The sequence below is a fragment of the Vigna unguiculata genome, chromosome 1 (genome assembly GCF_037176805.1).
Source record: "Vigna unguiculata cultivar grain cowpea cultivar isolate G323 ecotype 2 chromosome 1, ASM3717680v1, whole genome shotgun sequence".
Taxonomy (NCBI): Eukaryota; Viridiplantae; Streptophyta; class Magnoliopsida; order Fabales; family Fabaceae; genus Vigna; species Vigna unguiculata.
Window position 1 is genome coordinate 15922835 of NC_140792.1, and position 13743 is coordinate 15936577.

The 13743-nt window shown below is 38.5% G+C and overlaps 1 protein-coding gene across 1 annotated transcript; it reads left to right on the forward strand.

Annotated features, from left to right (window-relative positions):
• Positions 1-11895: 11895 nt before the first annotated feature.
• Positions 11896-13164, forward strand: LOC114188830 (uncharacterized). Its single transcript, XM_028077487.2, has one exon. It carries the CDS (start codon positions 11902-11904, stop codon positions 13162-13164), a length of 1263 nt encoding a protein of 420 aa, XP_027933288.1. The 5' UTR covers positions 11896-11901.
• The last annotated feature ends 579 nt before the right edge of the window (positions 13165-13743 follow it).

The following is a 13743-nucleotide window of genomic DNA, read 5'->3' on the forward strand; positions in this document are numbered from 1 at the left end:
TTTTTCTGTTTGTGAATTTCGTATACTCTGAGATTGTATGTATGACTCGGTTTGATCATGAATTTTTGTGCTTCTTATGGTATGAATCAGTGGTGAAATGGTTGTATGCATTGTATGGGAATTATGGGAATTTACTGTACTGTTGTGTTGAGGGTCTATTTTCGCAATTGGAGTGACCAATTTGATGTTCAATTCATGCACAAAATGTTGAATCATATGATGTATTGCTAGACATAGTTGAATGTGGTTTTGGGGCTTTTGGGTGTAGGTTTCTGTGCGCATGACAGGGAGAATATTTGCTATTCTCGCTCGAGCTAACTAGGCTCGCCTAGGCGAGAATAGCAGAAACGAAGTTTTGGGGTGTGTCTGCACATCTCGCTCAGGCGAGAGCAGCTCGCCTAGGCGAGAAATCGTGTAGTTGTGAGGTTGTTCTCTAGGGACTCGCTCAAGCGAGGAGCCCATGTTTTGAGCGACAGAGTACCTCGCTCAAGCGAGAGGTACTCGCCAGAGCGAGAAATCGCAACTAAGGAGGGTGTGTTCTAATATTTCGTCGCCTAGGCGAGTGTTTTGTGTTGAGCAAAGGGGAGATTTTGCCCAAGCGAGGCCATCTCGCCTAAGTGAGCCTTCGCACGTGAACCCTGGCAGCACGCTCGCTCAGGCAAGGAAGCTTAACCTAAGCGAGACAAGCCTGATCGCTTAAGCTAAGGCTTCTAGCCCAAGCGAGTTTAGTGTAGTTTGTGTGTATTGGTTGTATGCTTTGATGAAACGTGGATCAGGAGATGTTGTGCCATGAGCGGGTAGGTTCATTGATGGTGGATAACATGTGATGGTATGAGCGAGGAGGTTCATACTCGATTACTCTCTTATGGGGATACGAGCGAGGTAGGTTCGTATCTTCATTGCTCACAGTTGAGAGATGCTACATGCGGGGAGGTACGTAGCTTATGAATCACATATGTTGGACTACGGGCGGGTAGGTCCGTAGAGTAGGACTACGAGCGGGGAGGTTCGTAGAGGCAGGACCACGAGCGGGCAGGTTCGTGTGAGCATCAGGAATCCTGAGTCCATGACTAACTTTGTTGTATGCTAGTGGTTGAAAAACCTTGAGGTATGTTGAGAATGTAACCAAGATATAATTATGATAATAAGAGTGGGTGGTTTCTATTATTTAATTTTATGTGATTTTATATTTATTGTCGAGCTCACCCTTTCTGTGTGTGTTTGGCGATGATCGTGTAATTTTACACGGGAGCAGTTGATGATACAGGTAATGCTGCTAACACTCGAGATGGAGAGAAGGACTAGTTGGGAATTAGAGCTAGGGATTTACAATGTTTTAAACTTTTGTTGGAACATGTAATTACTTTTGGAATTATTTTTAATTATTAAATGATTGACGTATTGAACATTATACTTTGATTTATTCCCGTGGCGGGAAATTAATAAAGTTGCGACTTTCAAGCTTCTTTTTATATCGTTAAATATTTTTTTTAGGTAATATCTTTTAGGGATGTTACACTTAGTCTTCTTAAGCATGTGCCTCCATCCTTGGTTGGGGTCAATCCTTCATCAACCACCTAGCATTGCGATGAGTTCAAATTTTTGCCCTCATTTAATATTTAAATTTGGGGATTTAATTGAATTTTCTGTGCTTAAAGATTGATTTAATTAGGATTTGTGATTATTGGATTTATTGAGTAAGTTTGGTAAAAGTGGCGTAAAAATTGATTTTAGTTGCATAAAATATTATTGGATATTCTAACGTTTGTTAATGCAGCTGAAATTTATTTTTGGTTAATTAATAGTGTGATTTTAAAATGTTCAAAGTTACAAAATAAGTCCAAAATCAAGAAATTCTGAAAAAGAATAAATCAGGAGCTAAATGCACCCCCAGTTTTTACTTGCACACTCCTTTTAAAGTGGACCACCAAAAACCTGTTCTGCACCCCCAGTTTTCACTAAGTTGCACCCCTCCTACCACTTAAACTCCACTCAACCAGATCATGCCATGTGGCAATCCCCACCTCTTAAAATTAGCCAACCAGAACAAGCCACGTGTCATAATCCTACCCTCACCAAATTAACCAATCAGATTCTGCCACGTCATCATCTTCATCTCCCAAAACCCTAACCCTAGTTTCCCTACCACCTTCCATCACCATGGCAGCCGCCGCCGCCATCTCCGGCCGCCACAGTTCGCGCACCTACCACCACCGCGCCTCCGTCTTCTTCGCGCCACCATCTTCTCCCGCGGCCACCACCGTCAACTCGCCGGAGTTCCACCACAAATCGCGTGCTCCATTTCCGCGGCCACTCGCGCAGAACGCCACCGCGCGCCACCACCATCTTCCTCCATTCGCGCCTCCGTCTTCTCTGCAGTTCCGTCAAACTTCCTCGCGCACCACCGCACACAGCACCATCTTCTCGCCTTCGCGCCGCCGTCACGAACCATCCTCTCCATTCTCGCAACCTTCTGCAACAACGTCAACGCAGCCACCGCGCCTACACCTGCATCTGCGCAGCTTCACGCCACCTCCATGAACACCATCACGCACCACCATGGCAGCTCTGCAGCGCACACGAACAACCTCCGCGAAGCTTCTCCGCAGCTCCGTCGCGCCTCCGACCGCCACCACCGCGAGTTCTTCTTCCCGCGAGCGCGTCAGCCACCGCTGCGACAACGAACACCACCTCGCCGGAGAAGAAGCCGGAGCAGCCGCCGTCAGCCGCGCAGCCAAGGAGAAGAGTGTGAGAGTGAAACCCTAGTTCTGGAGAGAGACACTCTGCGCCACGTGTCAGGCTGCTATTGGACAGTCAAACTGGTCAACTGGTCAACTCTGGTCAACTGGTCAAAGTCAGCAGTCAAATTCTGGTCAATTTTGTAAAAATGCTTAAATAAGAGGGGCAGAATTGGAAATTGGACAGAAATTGAGTTGTTAATTAATTAAATAAAAATAAAAGATTTTAGCAACTGACAGATAAAGCCCAAAGTCCAGTGGAAGCCTATATAAAGAGACTTAAGGGAGCAGAAGAGGGGAACTGACAATTTTACAACTCACAGCTTAGACACTTAGAACTCTCTGGTTTTGGCAGATACCGTCTCCACCACATCTCTCATTCTTTCTTTTATTTTCTTTCTTTCATATCATCATGTATTCCATCAAAGCCATGGAGGGCTAAGCTTTTAAGGGTTGATTCCACTGTAATTTCTTAAATGGATTCTGAGGTTAGATGAATTTATATGTTTTGTTATTTTGATTATTGTTGTGGTTTTTGTTTATCTATGTCCTTTGCTTCTTAATCGAATAGAGAATAATGATTTTAAATCTACATGCATGCTAATCATATGAGTTAAGAGGTTTTTAAATAAAATTGAGACTTTACTTTGATTTTGTTTAGAAACTTTCATTTGATTAAATAAGTTTTTGCCAATAATTGAGACTTTAATTTGATTAGAGGTAATTACTTTAACTAAAATTAGTCAAGACTTTACTTTGATTAATTAAGTTTTCTATTTGGTAAAGAAACAAAGGAATAGACATGATTAGGCATAGTAAAATTAATTGAGACTGTACTTTGATTGAATTTACTATGGACAATCTAACAATTCTCACTTTTAATTGAGACTGTACTTTGATTAAAAGTGAGGATGCCAACAAATGAATTGAGTCTTTACATTGATTGATTTGTAAATCAACAACAATAATTAATTTAACAATAATCTCTAGATAACCAATGAAGAATCTTATTTAGAAAAAGCAGTGGAATTGACCTATTTACTATTACTGTGTTTACAATCTTCCGTGTCATTTTCTTTGCATAACAAAACCCCCCTATTTTTATAGTTGCTAGTTTTAAATTGCATTTTTGAGAATCAAATATTTAACAAAACCCCACCCTCTTTCACCTTTAATCTACTAAAAGTGAACAATACAAACTTCACACTCTAATCCACTTGAATTCATCATCTGTAAGGCCCATCCAAATTAATCCCTTTTTGCTTGCCCTAAATTAAAAGGGTTGCCCCTATAAGTGGGCCTAAGGGTTGGCCCAATACATAAAACCTTGCTACGTTGCCCTAATTGAACATTTTGCTTTCACTTTCAGAAAACCAGCCGTCTCTTCCCCTTGCACTCACAGGACGCTTTGCTAGGGTTCCTCCCCAAGCCTCTCGAGCTAGCTCCGAATCAGTTTCTGCTCCACGTAAGTACCCCTCTAGATCATCGGAGTACCCTTTTTGCTTTTCCCTTGTATTTTCGCAGTTAGGGTTTAGTATTAATCTGCCCGTGTCCCGTGTACCTTCTGTTTTCAACTCCTTAGTGCGTTCTAGAGCTGCTGTGCTCCTTGGTTGCGCATCAAACGTTTTGTACAAACCCATTCCAGGTAGGGAAGCTCTAGCTCACTTACATATTTCGTTTTCATTAAGTTATGAACTATCGTGTTGAAGTTATGGGCTGGTATGATGTGGTTATGAGTTGTGAATGTGTTAATGTATGTGGGATGGGCTGGCTGGGATCGCTGTTGCAAGAAAACAGTGGTGAGACCTACTAATCTCGCCCAAGCGAGCCAGTCTTGCCTAGGCGAGACAAACAGGGACTCGCCCAAACCCTTTTTTTTTGCGCGAAAAGTCACCCAGGCGACCTGCTCAACTTTTGAGCGAGTGAACATCTCGCCCAGGCGAGAAGGGACTCGCCTAAGCGAGATCCCGTGTTAGCTCCTTGTTCCTCCTTCGAGCCCTCGCCTAGGCGAAGGGGTTCCGCCTGAGCGAGAACGTCTCGCCTGAGCGAAACCCTTCGGCCTGAGCGAGGGGTTGGGCGAGACAGGGCGATGTTTGGTTGTTTGATTTTCTCTTGGGTGATTGGAATTTGTTTGGATATGATTGTTGTGATGAGATACATGGATGTATGTAAATATATGCACAATGGTTTGCTAAGTATGCATGATATGATTCATGAATGTGAATGACGGATATTGTGGAAAACTGGCATGCGAAATGAATGAGTGGACTCGAATTAAAGTAACATGGTATTGATATGTGATGAGACCCTAGAATCATGGGATGGTGATGATCAGTGGCATGGATTCAAAATGTGATAAGTATGAGGAGTTGGTCCCAAGGGTTGGTATGAGTTTCCCACCATGATTTAATGTTCTAATATTGCTGATTTATGTTTGATTGGTCCGTGTCAGCGTGTAATTCCTTGGGGTCTCTAGGTGAGACCTTCGGGGTGGCGTTTCAGTGGTCGGGACGTAATTCCATGGCCCCTGTTAGTGAGTGCCCATGGTGGTGCCCCATTTGTATAACTAGGTAAGGATTCAAGTTAAGGTTGCATCCTAACGCTCTAAGGAGCCAGTTAGTCTCACTTAGAGCAGACTGACTCCCGTGGTGAGAGTAGCAGGAGGCCTGAAATTCATTAAGGGCTAACCTTGTGGTGAGGGAAAATTAATCCATCGTAACACTTGTAACACATGCTCGGAGATGAGCAGCTCAGGGTCGAGCAGAGGTATCCACCACAAGTGCAAGCATCCGCTGAATCTGACTAAGTTATACGTATCCGGATGAGTCGAGTCGAGTCATAATGTATTGATTAAAGAGTCATAACATGCTTGGTTGCTGTATGGACATTGGTTGGTGAAATTATGTTTAACCGTATGATGAAAATGTTGATTGGCTCTAGCTTACCTTGCTTATTGTATGGTTGTCTTGTATGTGGCTGTTCTCCTTGCGATGATCATCAATTTAATTGATGGGATCAGACGGGTGAGGTTCTCATGGTCAACAAGGGAATGGTGATTTCGCCGCTTAGCCATCTGGGCTGGAGTTCTCTTCATATTTTCTTTAGGGCTAAGGCCTATGTATCGTTTCATGTATTTCTACTTTACACTCTTTGTTAGGTTGGTTTCTAGTTTTCCTTTGGCATTGTGGTGTGCCCGGTTTTTTGTAGGGGTAGTGTTTAGAACCCCAGGACTACGCTACCTTGTTATCTCTGTGTGACGTTTCCTTTAATTTTACGCATTAAATTAAATGGGGCGTTACATCATCTCAATCTCCCTCCAATAAACCTTGATGGAGAGAGAGGGGAAGGAAGATGGCAATTTTTCTATTTTTCAATCATCTCTGTTATGCAATGGTTTGAGGGTGATATTAAGTTTACTATTAGGTTCGCAATTTATTTTTCAACTTAATTATGAAAATGATGTAAAAATATGACCTTTGAATTTTTTTTACAAAAATAATTAGTAAAGAAAATTTAAAAATTGTTCAAACATAAGGTTTAAAAAGTAATTATAAATTATAGATTTTTTTATTACATTATTTTATAAATATTTTTTTTATTAAAATATTTTATTTTCATTTTTAGATAATAATATTTTTTCTACCACAAATCAAACTTATACAATGATAATTTAGCCATCTTTAAAATAAAGCACAATTTTGTAATCTTATTTTTCTTAATTTAAATATAATTTTTAATCTATCACACCATCAAATCACTCACAAACTTTAACAAACTTTACTCTAAAACCAACGTCTAATCCACTTGAATTCATCATCTCCCTCTCCCTCCAATCAACCATGACGGAGAGAGAGGGGAAGGAAGATGGAAATTTTTCTATTTTTCAATCATCTCTGTTATGTAATGGTTTGAGGGTGATATCAAGTTTACAATTATGTCCGCAATTAATTTTTCAGCTTAATTGTGAAAATGATATAAAAACATGGCTTTGAAATTATTTTTAAAAAAATAATTAATAACGAAAATTTGAAAATTGTTCAAAAATAAGGTTTAAAAAATAATCATTAATTGTAGATTTTTTTATTACATTATTTTATAAATATTTTTTTACTAAAATATTTTATATTCATTTTTACATAATAATATTTTTGCTACCGCAAATCAAATTTATACAATGATAATTTTTAACCATTTTTTAAATAATGCACAATTTGGTAATCTTGTTTTTTCTTGATTTAAATATAATTTTTAATCTATCACATCCATCAAATCACTCACAAAGTTTAACACACTTTACTCTAAAACCACCCTCTTTCACCTTTAATCTATTTAAAGTGGACAACAAAAACTTCACACTCTAATCCACTTGAATTGATAATCTCTTTCCTTCCAATCAACCTTGACAGAGAGAGAGAGGGGAAGGAACATGAAAATTACGCTACTTTTCAATCATCTTTGTTATGCAATGATTTGAGGGTGATATAAAGATTACAATTATGTCTGCCATTTATTTTTCAACTTAATTATGAAAATGATGTAAAAATATGGGTTTTGAAATTATTTTTACAAACACAATTAATAACGAAAATTTGAATATTGTTCTAAAATAAGGTTTAAAAAGTAATTATTAATTATAAAAATTTTGATTACATTATTTTATAAATATTTTTATTAAAATATTTTATTTTCATTTTTACGTAATAATATTTTTTCTACCACAAATCAAACTTATACAATGATAATTTTTAACTATTTTTAAAATAAAGCACAATTTAGTAATCTTGTTTTTCGTGGATTTAAATATAATTTTTAATTTATCACATCCATTAAATCACTCACAAACTTTACTCTAAATCCACCCTCTTTCACCTTTAATCCACTTAAAGTGAACAATACAAACTTCACACTGTAATCCACTTGATTTCATCATCTCCCTCTCCCTCCAATCAACTTTGACGGAGAGAGAAGGGAAGGAAGATGAAAATTTTTCTATTTTTCAATCATCTCTTTTATGCAATGGTTTGAGGGTGATATAAAGATTACAATTATGTCCGCAATTTATTTTTCACCTTAATTATGAAAATGATGTAAAAATATGGCTTTTGAAAATATTTGTACAAAAATAATTAGCTACGAAAATTTGAAAATTTTTGTTACATTATTTTATAAATATTTTTTTATTAAAATATTTTATTTTCATTTTTACTTAATAATATTTTTTCTACCACAAATCAAACTTATACAATGATAATTTTTAACTATCTTTAAAATAAAGCATAATTTGGTAATCTTATTTTTCCTTGATTTAAATATAATTTTTAATCTATCACACCATCAAGTCACTCACAAACTTTAACAAACTTTACTTTAAAACCACCCTCTGTCAACTTGAATCTACTTAAAGTGAACAACACAAACTTCACACTCTAATCCACTTGAATTGATCATCTCTCTCCTTCCAATTGACGGAGAGAGAGGGGAAGGAAGATAGAAATTCCTCTATTTTTCAATCATCTTTGTTATGGAATGATTTGAGGGTGATGTAAAGATTACTATTATGTCCGATGTGAGATCCAGGAAATTCATAAAAATTAATAATTAATAAAGTATAAGAAATGAGGGGTTGAGACTACCATAAGAGAGTTCTTTGATAAATCCTAAACAAGAAACAATGTTAACCTAAGTGGTTTAGAGCACTTGATTATGTTGAGGGGACTTGGGTTCAAGTCCTGAGTATGTCATTAGTAGATTTATTTAATTCTGTTTTATTTTGCAATTATATCGTGAACGTGAAAACATGATTTAGGTTCATACGAATGTGTGAATTAATAGGAATCATATGATAGTTTGTTGGTGTGCATGTGTTTGATGGGTAGGAAGGATATGGGTTCGAATCTCGGCTAGAATGAATATTACCCTTATGTTTTACTATTTTGCCAGGTGGTTAAATGATCTAGAAACTGTAGAAATTCTCTGGAAATCAAAAAGGTAGCAGTTTAGGTGTAGTAATGACTATTAAACTTTAAATTTAAATTAATTTCGTTTTTATAATTTTTTTATTTATTTTGGGCTGAATTGGTGAGAGGGGGAGGAGTGAGTGAGAAAGCAAAGAGTCATATTGTGTGGCTAGGGAGTTCTGAGAAATTGCAATCCAGAGAGGGAATTAGAGTGGAGGCAAGGAGGGGAGCTTTGGGAAACAAGAAAGAATTCATTTGGAATTGTTGAAGCTAAAACACCAGGTAAGGGGAGCTAATCTTATATTATGATTTTGTTTGATTCTTGTTCGTTGGCATTGAAAAATAATTGGATGGAGAAGAATTGTGAAAAATCAATGTTCGTGGTGTCTTGAAATTGAGGTTCAAGATCTTGTATTTCATGATGGATTTGATGTGCTGTTTGGGTAATTACTTAGTTGGGTGGGGAATTTTGTTGAGACGGGTTCCAATTTGTGCTATTGAGTTTTGGGTTTCCTTTCCAATTACATATTGCTCATAATAAAAGAAAATTGGTGGGACTGTTAAGCATAAATAACATATATTTTGTTTATGCTGCATTTTTTAGCCAGTTGGAATTTTGATTGAAATTATAAAGATAATCATGGTTAGGTATGATCATGATAAAATAATTATCGAAGATCTTTGAGTTTAATTTTGCATCAGTAGGTACAATTTCTTTTTTTAATTATTGTATTATAATCTGGAATTAGAAAGAGATTGCAGTAGTAATGGATGGAAATCATAAGAATATGTATAAATATAGAAAAACTTGATAGTTTTGAAAATTGGTTTGGTCTTTCCTCACTTTATGCATAATTGGCATTGGGGGATATGGAAATATTTGATTTCATGTATATGTTGCCTGGTGAATTAGTATTGATTTGTGATGTTGGTATCAATGAACGTATAGTATATAATATGAATATTCTATAAGATATTATTATTATTTTTAACTCACAAGTCTAAGGTAGTATTGTGCCATATTGGTTCCTTATTATTATATAAAGTTCATGGATGTTAAAAAGCATGGGTTGAATTCTTATAAAGTGGCAAAAGCATTACGCTGGAAATATCTTTTTAGTATTTTTTATTTATTATGAGTTAAAGTTTGGCTAAAAAGGGTTTTCATAGATTTAGTCTTTGTTTTTACTATGATTCATGCATTGGTAGTTGAATTTTATATAATAAAATAAATGTGCTTATAGGTGGTTGACGTATACAGGGGTGATGATGTAAATTGGGGCTTGATAAATTATATGGATATCCAATTAGTTATATTATGTTAGTATTTTAGAAAAAAAAAGGGGAAAAATGGATTGTTGTGAATAAAGTTTTACTGACGTGGATGAAATCCTTTTATGGGTTAGTTGTAGCTTTGATTTTTTATATACTTTTAACATTAAGTAAATAAGGATTGGGTGGGAAATAAAATGTTGGGGTTGTGAATTGTTAAACTGTTTTTGTAGTATTAGTATTACAATAGTATATTAGAAAAATGGAGGCAGGATTTTGTGTCAATGGTTCACTTCAGTATACCAAAGTGGGGTCTTGGAATTCTATCATGGAAGTTGCAGTGCGTATGTGTTCTTTGAGTGGCCATGTATATAAATTCTTCCTTTTATTTTAGCCGCGGGTCCCGGTGGTGGTTAATATGCATTAAGTGTTAATATGGTATCTTGATATGTGTGTTGTTTATAACCTTTGAAACGCCTAATAAACAATAGCATATATTGTTTTATGTGATGAGTTACGGGAATTCAAGTTTGAATTCATGGTCCGCTTTAATTAACATTTATATTATAGATATTAATATAATGGTAAGAAAACCATGATTGGTTGTTTTGTTTTAACTCATATGTGCAGTGTATATTATTAACCACAAATTTCAAGTGATGTAATGGATTTAAATTTATGAATGTATAAGTGTTTGTTCATGTTATGAATATGATCTATGAGGTGCGATAGGAATTTAATGGAAGTGCTTGTATTTTCTGTTGGGTGTTTTATGGTTGCACATGACGATTGGGGTATGCCAGAATCTAGTACAACCAGTCAATTTATGCTACTAGAGTAGTGTCTAGTGGTGTGGGTTGGATCGTCAGGCGGTCTACAGGCACCGCCAGGCGATAGAGCATAGGCATGGGTCCATTGCAGATGGATTTGCATGGATGGGTTTGATAGCTTGGTCAGGGATATGCTGGATTAGTTACGAGCGGGGAGGTTCGTAACGGAGATTTGAGATGCGTGATTGATGCGGGCGGGGAGGTCCGTATCTGTTGTACTCTTGTGTGGGGATACGAGCGGGGAGGTTCGTATGTTCCGTGCTCACACTTGAGGCTGCTATGAGCGGGGAGGTTCATAGTAGGTGTTCACGCATGTTGGACTACGAGCGGGCAGGTTCGTAGAGTTGGACTACGGGCGGGGAGGTCCGTAGAGTTGGACCACGAGCGGGTAGGTTCGTGGGAGCATGATAATCCCTAAGGACCAAGGTTGTGAATGGATCTTTCTCATATAGGTTATGAGATTGGGGTATAATGTTATAGAAAGGTCAATAATCTAAAATTGATTAAGTTGGACTGGGTGAGGGTCAATTCTTATTATTTTATTGTTTGTATTATTTTTCTTTTCAGCTCACCCTTGCTTGTTTGTGTGTTTGTGTTTGGCGATGATCACGTGACTTGTTACGTGGGAGCAGACGTGAATTCAGGTGATCATGCTGATGCTTAGCAACAGAGCGGGGCTACTGATGGGGGATTTTCTTTATGTTATGCTTCCCTACCTTTTGTAATAGACATTATGATGTTTTATCCATTATGAACTTGTAATAAAGATGAGATAGTACGAATGGATTATAGCGAGACTAGTTTGAAATTTCCCGCGCTTGGGAATTTATTGTAATGTCTGATTTTCTTAAAGTATATTTTGTGAAAAATCAGTTTTATTTAGTAATATCCATCTGGGGTGTTACATTTGGTATCAGAGCATATGATTTCAAAATGATTTTTTGGGCCTCGGGAAGTGAGCTTATCGCGATTGTGAGATTAGTATAAATTGGTTGAATTGTAGAGTTGTTGAGATATGTGTTATTGCATGGTGTGTATTTTTAAGGCATTTTTCTAAGATAAATTATAATGGTGTATGATACCCTATGTTCCAGAAACTAGGAAATGGCTGGCGGAAGAGGTAGAAGGATTGGTGCCAATAACTCAGCTGATGAAATTGCCCATGCTATTCACCGATTGGTTGACGCCATGCAGCCACAACAGGTGGTGCTACCACAGCCTGCACCACGACCTGTCAGCATGGATGATTTCATGAGGCACAAACCAGCCAAGTTCAATGGCAAAGCCACTCCTGACGACGCAGATGCGTGGATCAGGGAGTGCGAAAAGATATTACGTGTACTAGGCTGCTCAGATGAACAAAAACTTACCTATGCCACCTTTCTCTTGGTGAGTGATGCAGAATATTGGTGGGTTGGTATGCAGCAGCAGATGGGGACTAGGGAGGAGGAAGTGAACTGGGAGAATTTCAAAAAGAGATTTATGGAAAAATACTTTCCGGACAGTGCTAAGCATGAGAGGGAGGTTGAGTTCTTGACTTTGCAACAGGGCAATATGACCGTGCAGGCTTATGTTAACAGATTTGAGTATCTGGCGAGGTTTTACACCCAGAATATCACCGAGGAATGGCGCTGTCGGAAATTTGAGAGGGGTCTGCGACATGAATTGCTCAGGGTTCTGGTGCCACTCAGGATCAGAGAATTTCCTCTTTTGGTGGAACAAGCAAAAAGTGTAGAACAATTAGAGATGGGGCCTAGCCGTGTGGCCAGACCGCAGAGGAATGTTGCGGAGGCTAGACACCAGAAGAAACCTTATAACCAACCTCAGACATCGCCATCAGGGTTGAAGTGTTTCCAGTGTGGGGGAGCACATTTAAAAAGAGACTGCCCCAGACTTGCTCGTAACGCGGGGAGTAGTGGAGGAGGGCGAAAATGTTTTGTTTGTGATCAACCCGGCCACTTTGCAGACAGGTGCCCTAATAAAAAGACGGTCACAGAGTCACGACCACAGTTGCTTTCTACAGAGAGGCCAAGAGCAGCAGGGAGAGTATTTGCGCTGACTAGCGCCGAGGCAAACCGATCAGGTAATCTTATACAAGATACGTGCGTAATGATGGGTCAGAATGTATGGGTACTTTTTGATTCGGGAGCTTCACATTCTTTTATTTCCAATATATGTGTGGGGAGGTTGGGATTAGAGGTTCATGACTTGGGGTGTGAGCTAGTGGTCTCGACACCGACGTCTGGGCAAGTTACAACCAGTACCAGTTGTGATGGATGCTCGATTGAAGTGGCGGGCCGAAGGTTCAAGGTGAACCTCATCTGTTTGCCGTTGGAGGACTTGGATGTGATATTGGGGATGGACTAGCTGTCCAATCACCATGTGGTAATGGATTGTGGGCGGCGCAGATTGATATTCCCAGAAACTGAAGGGGTAAAATTGATCTCATCACAAGAAGCTATGAAAGAACTGAGGGAGGGAGCTACTTGTTACATGATGATAGCTCAGTCAGAGAAAAAGAGTAGTGAAGAACAGATCCGTGACATAACAGTGGTGGCTGATTTTGCGGATGTGTTTCCTGACGAAGTTCCTGGATTACCCCCAAGCAGGGATGTGGATTTCACGATCGACCTCATCCCTGGGGCAGGTCCAGTGTCTGTTGCCCCTTACAGGATGGCGCCAGCTGAATTAACCGAACTCAAGAAGCAGATAGAAGATCTGTTAGGGAAGAAATTCATCAGGCCAAGCGCATCACCATGGGGAGCCCCAGTACTACTGGTTAAGAAGAAAGACGGGAGTTCCAGACTATGCGTCGACTATCGCCAGTTAAACAAACTTACAATTAAGAACAAGTACCCGTTACCGCGGATAGATGATCTATTGGATCAGCTGCGCGGGGCTGGGGTGTTCTCAAAGATTGACTTGAGATCTGGGTATCATCAGATC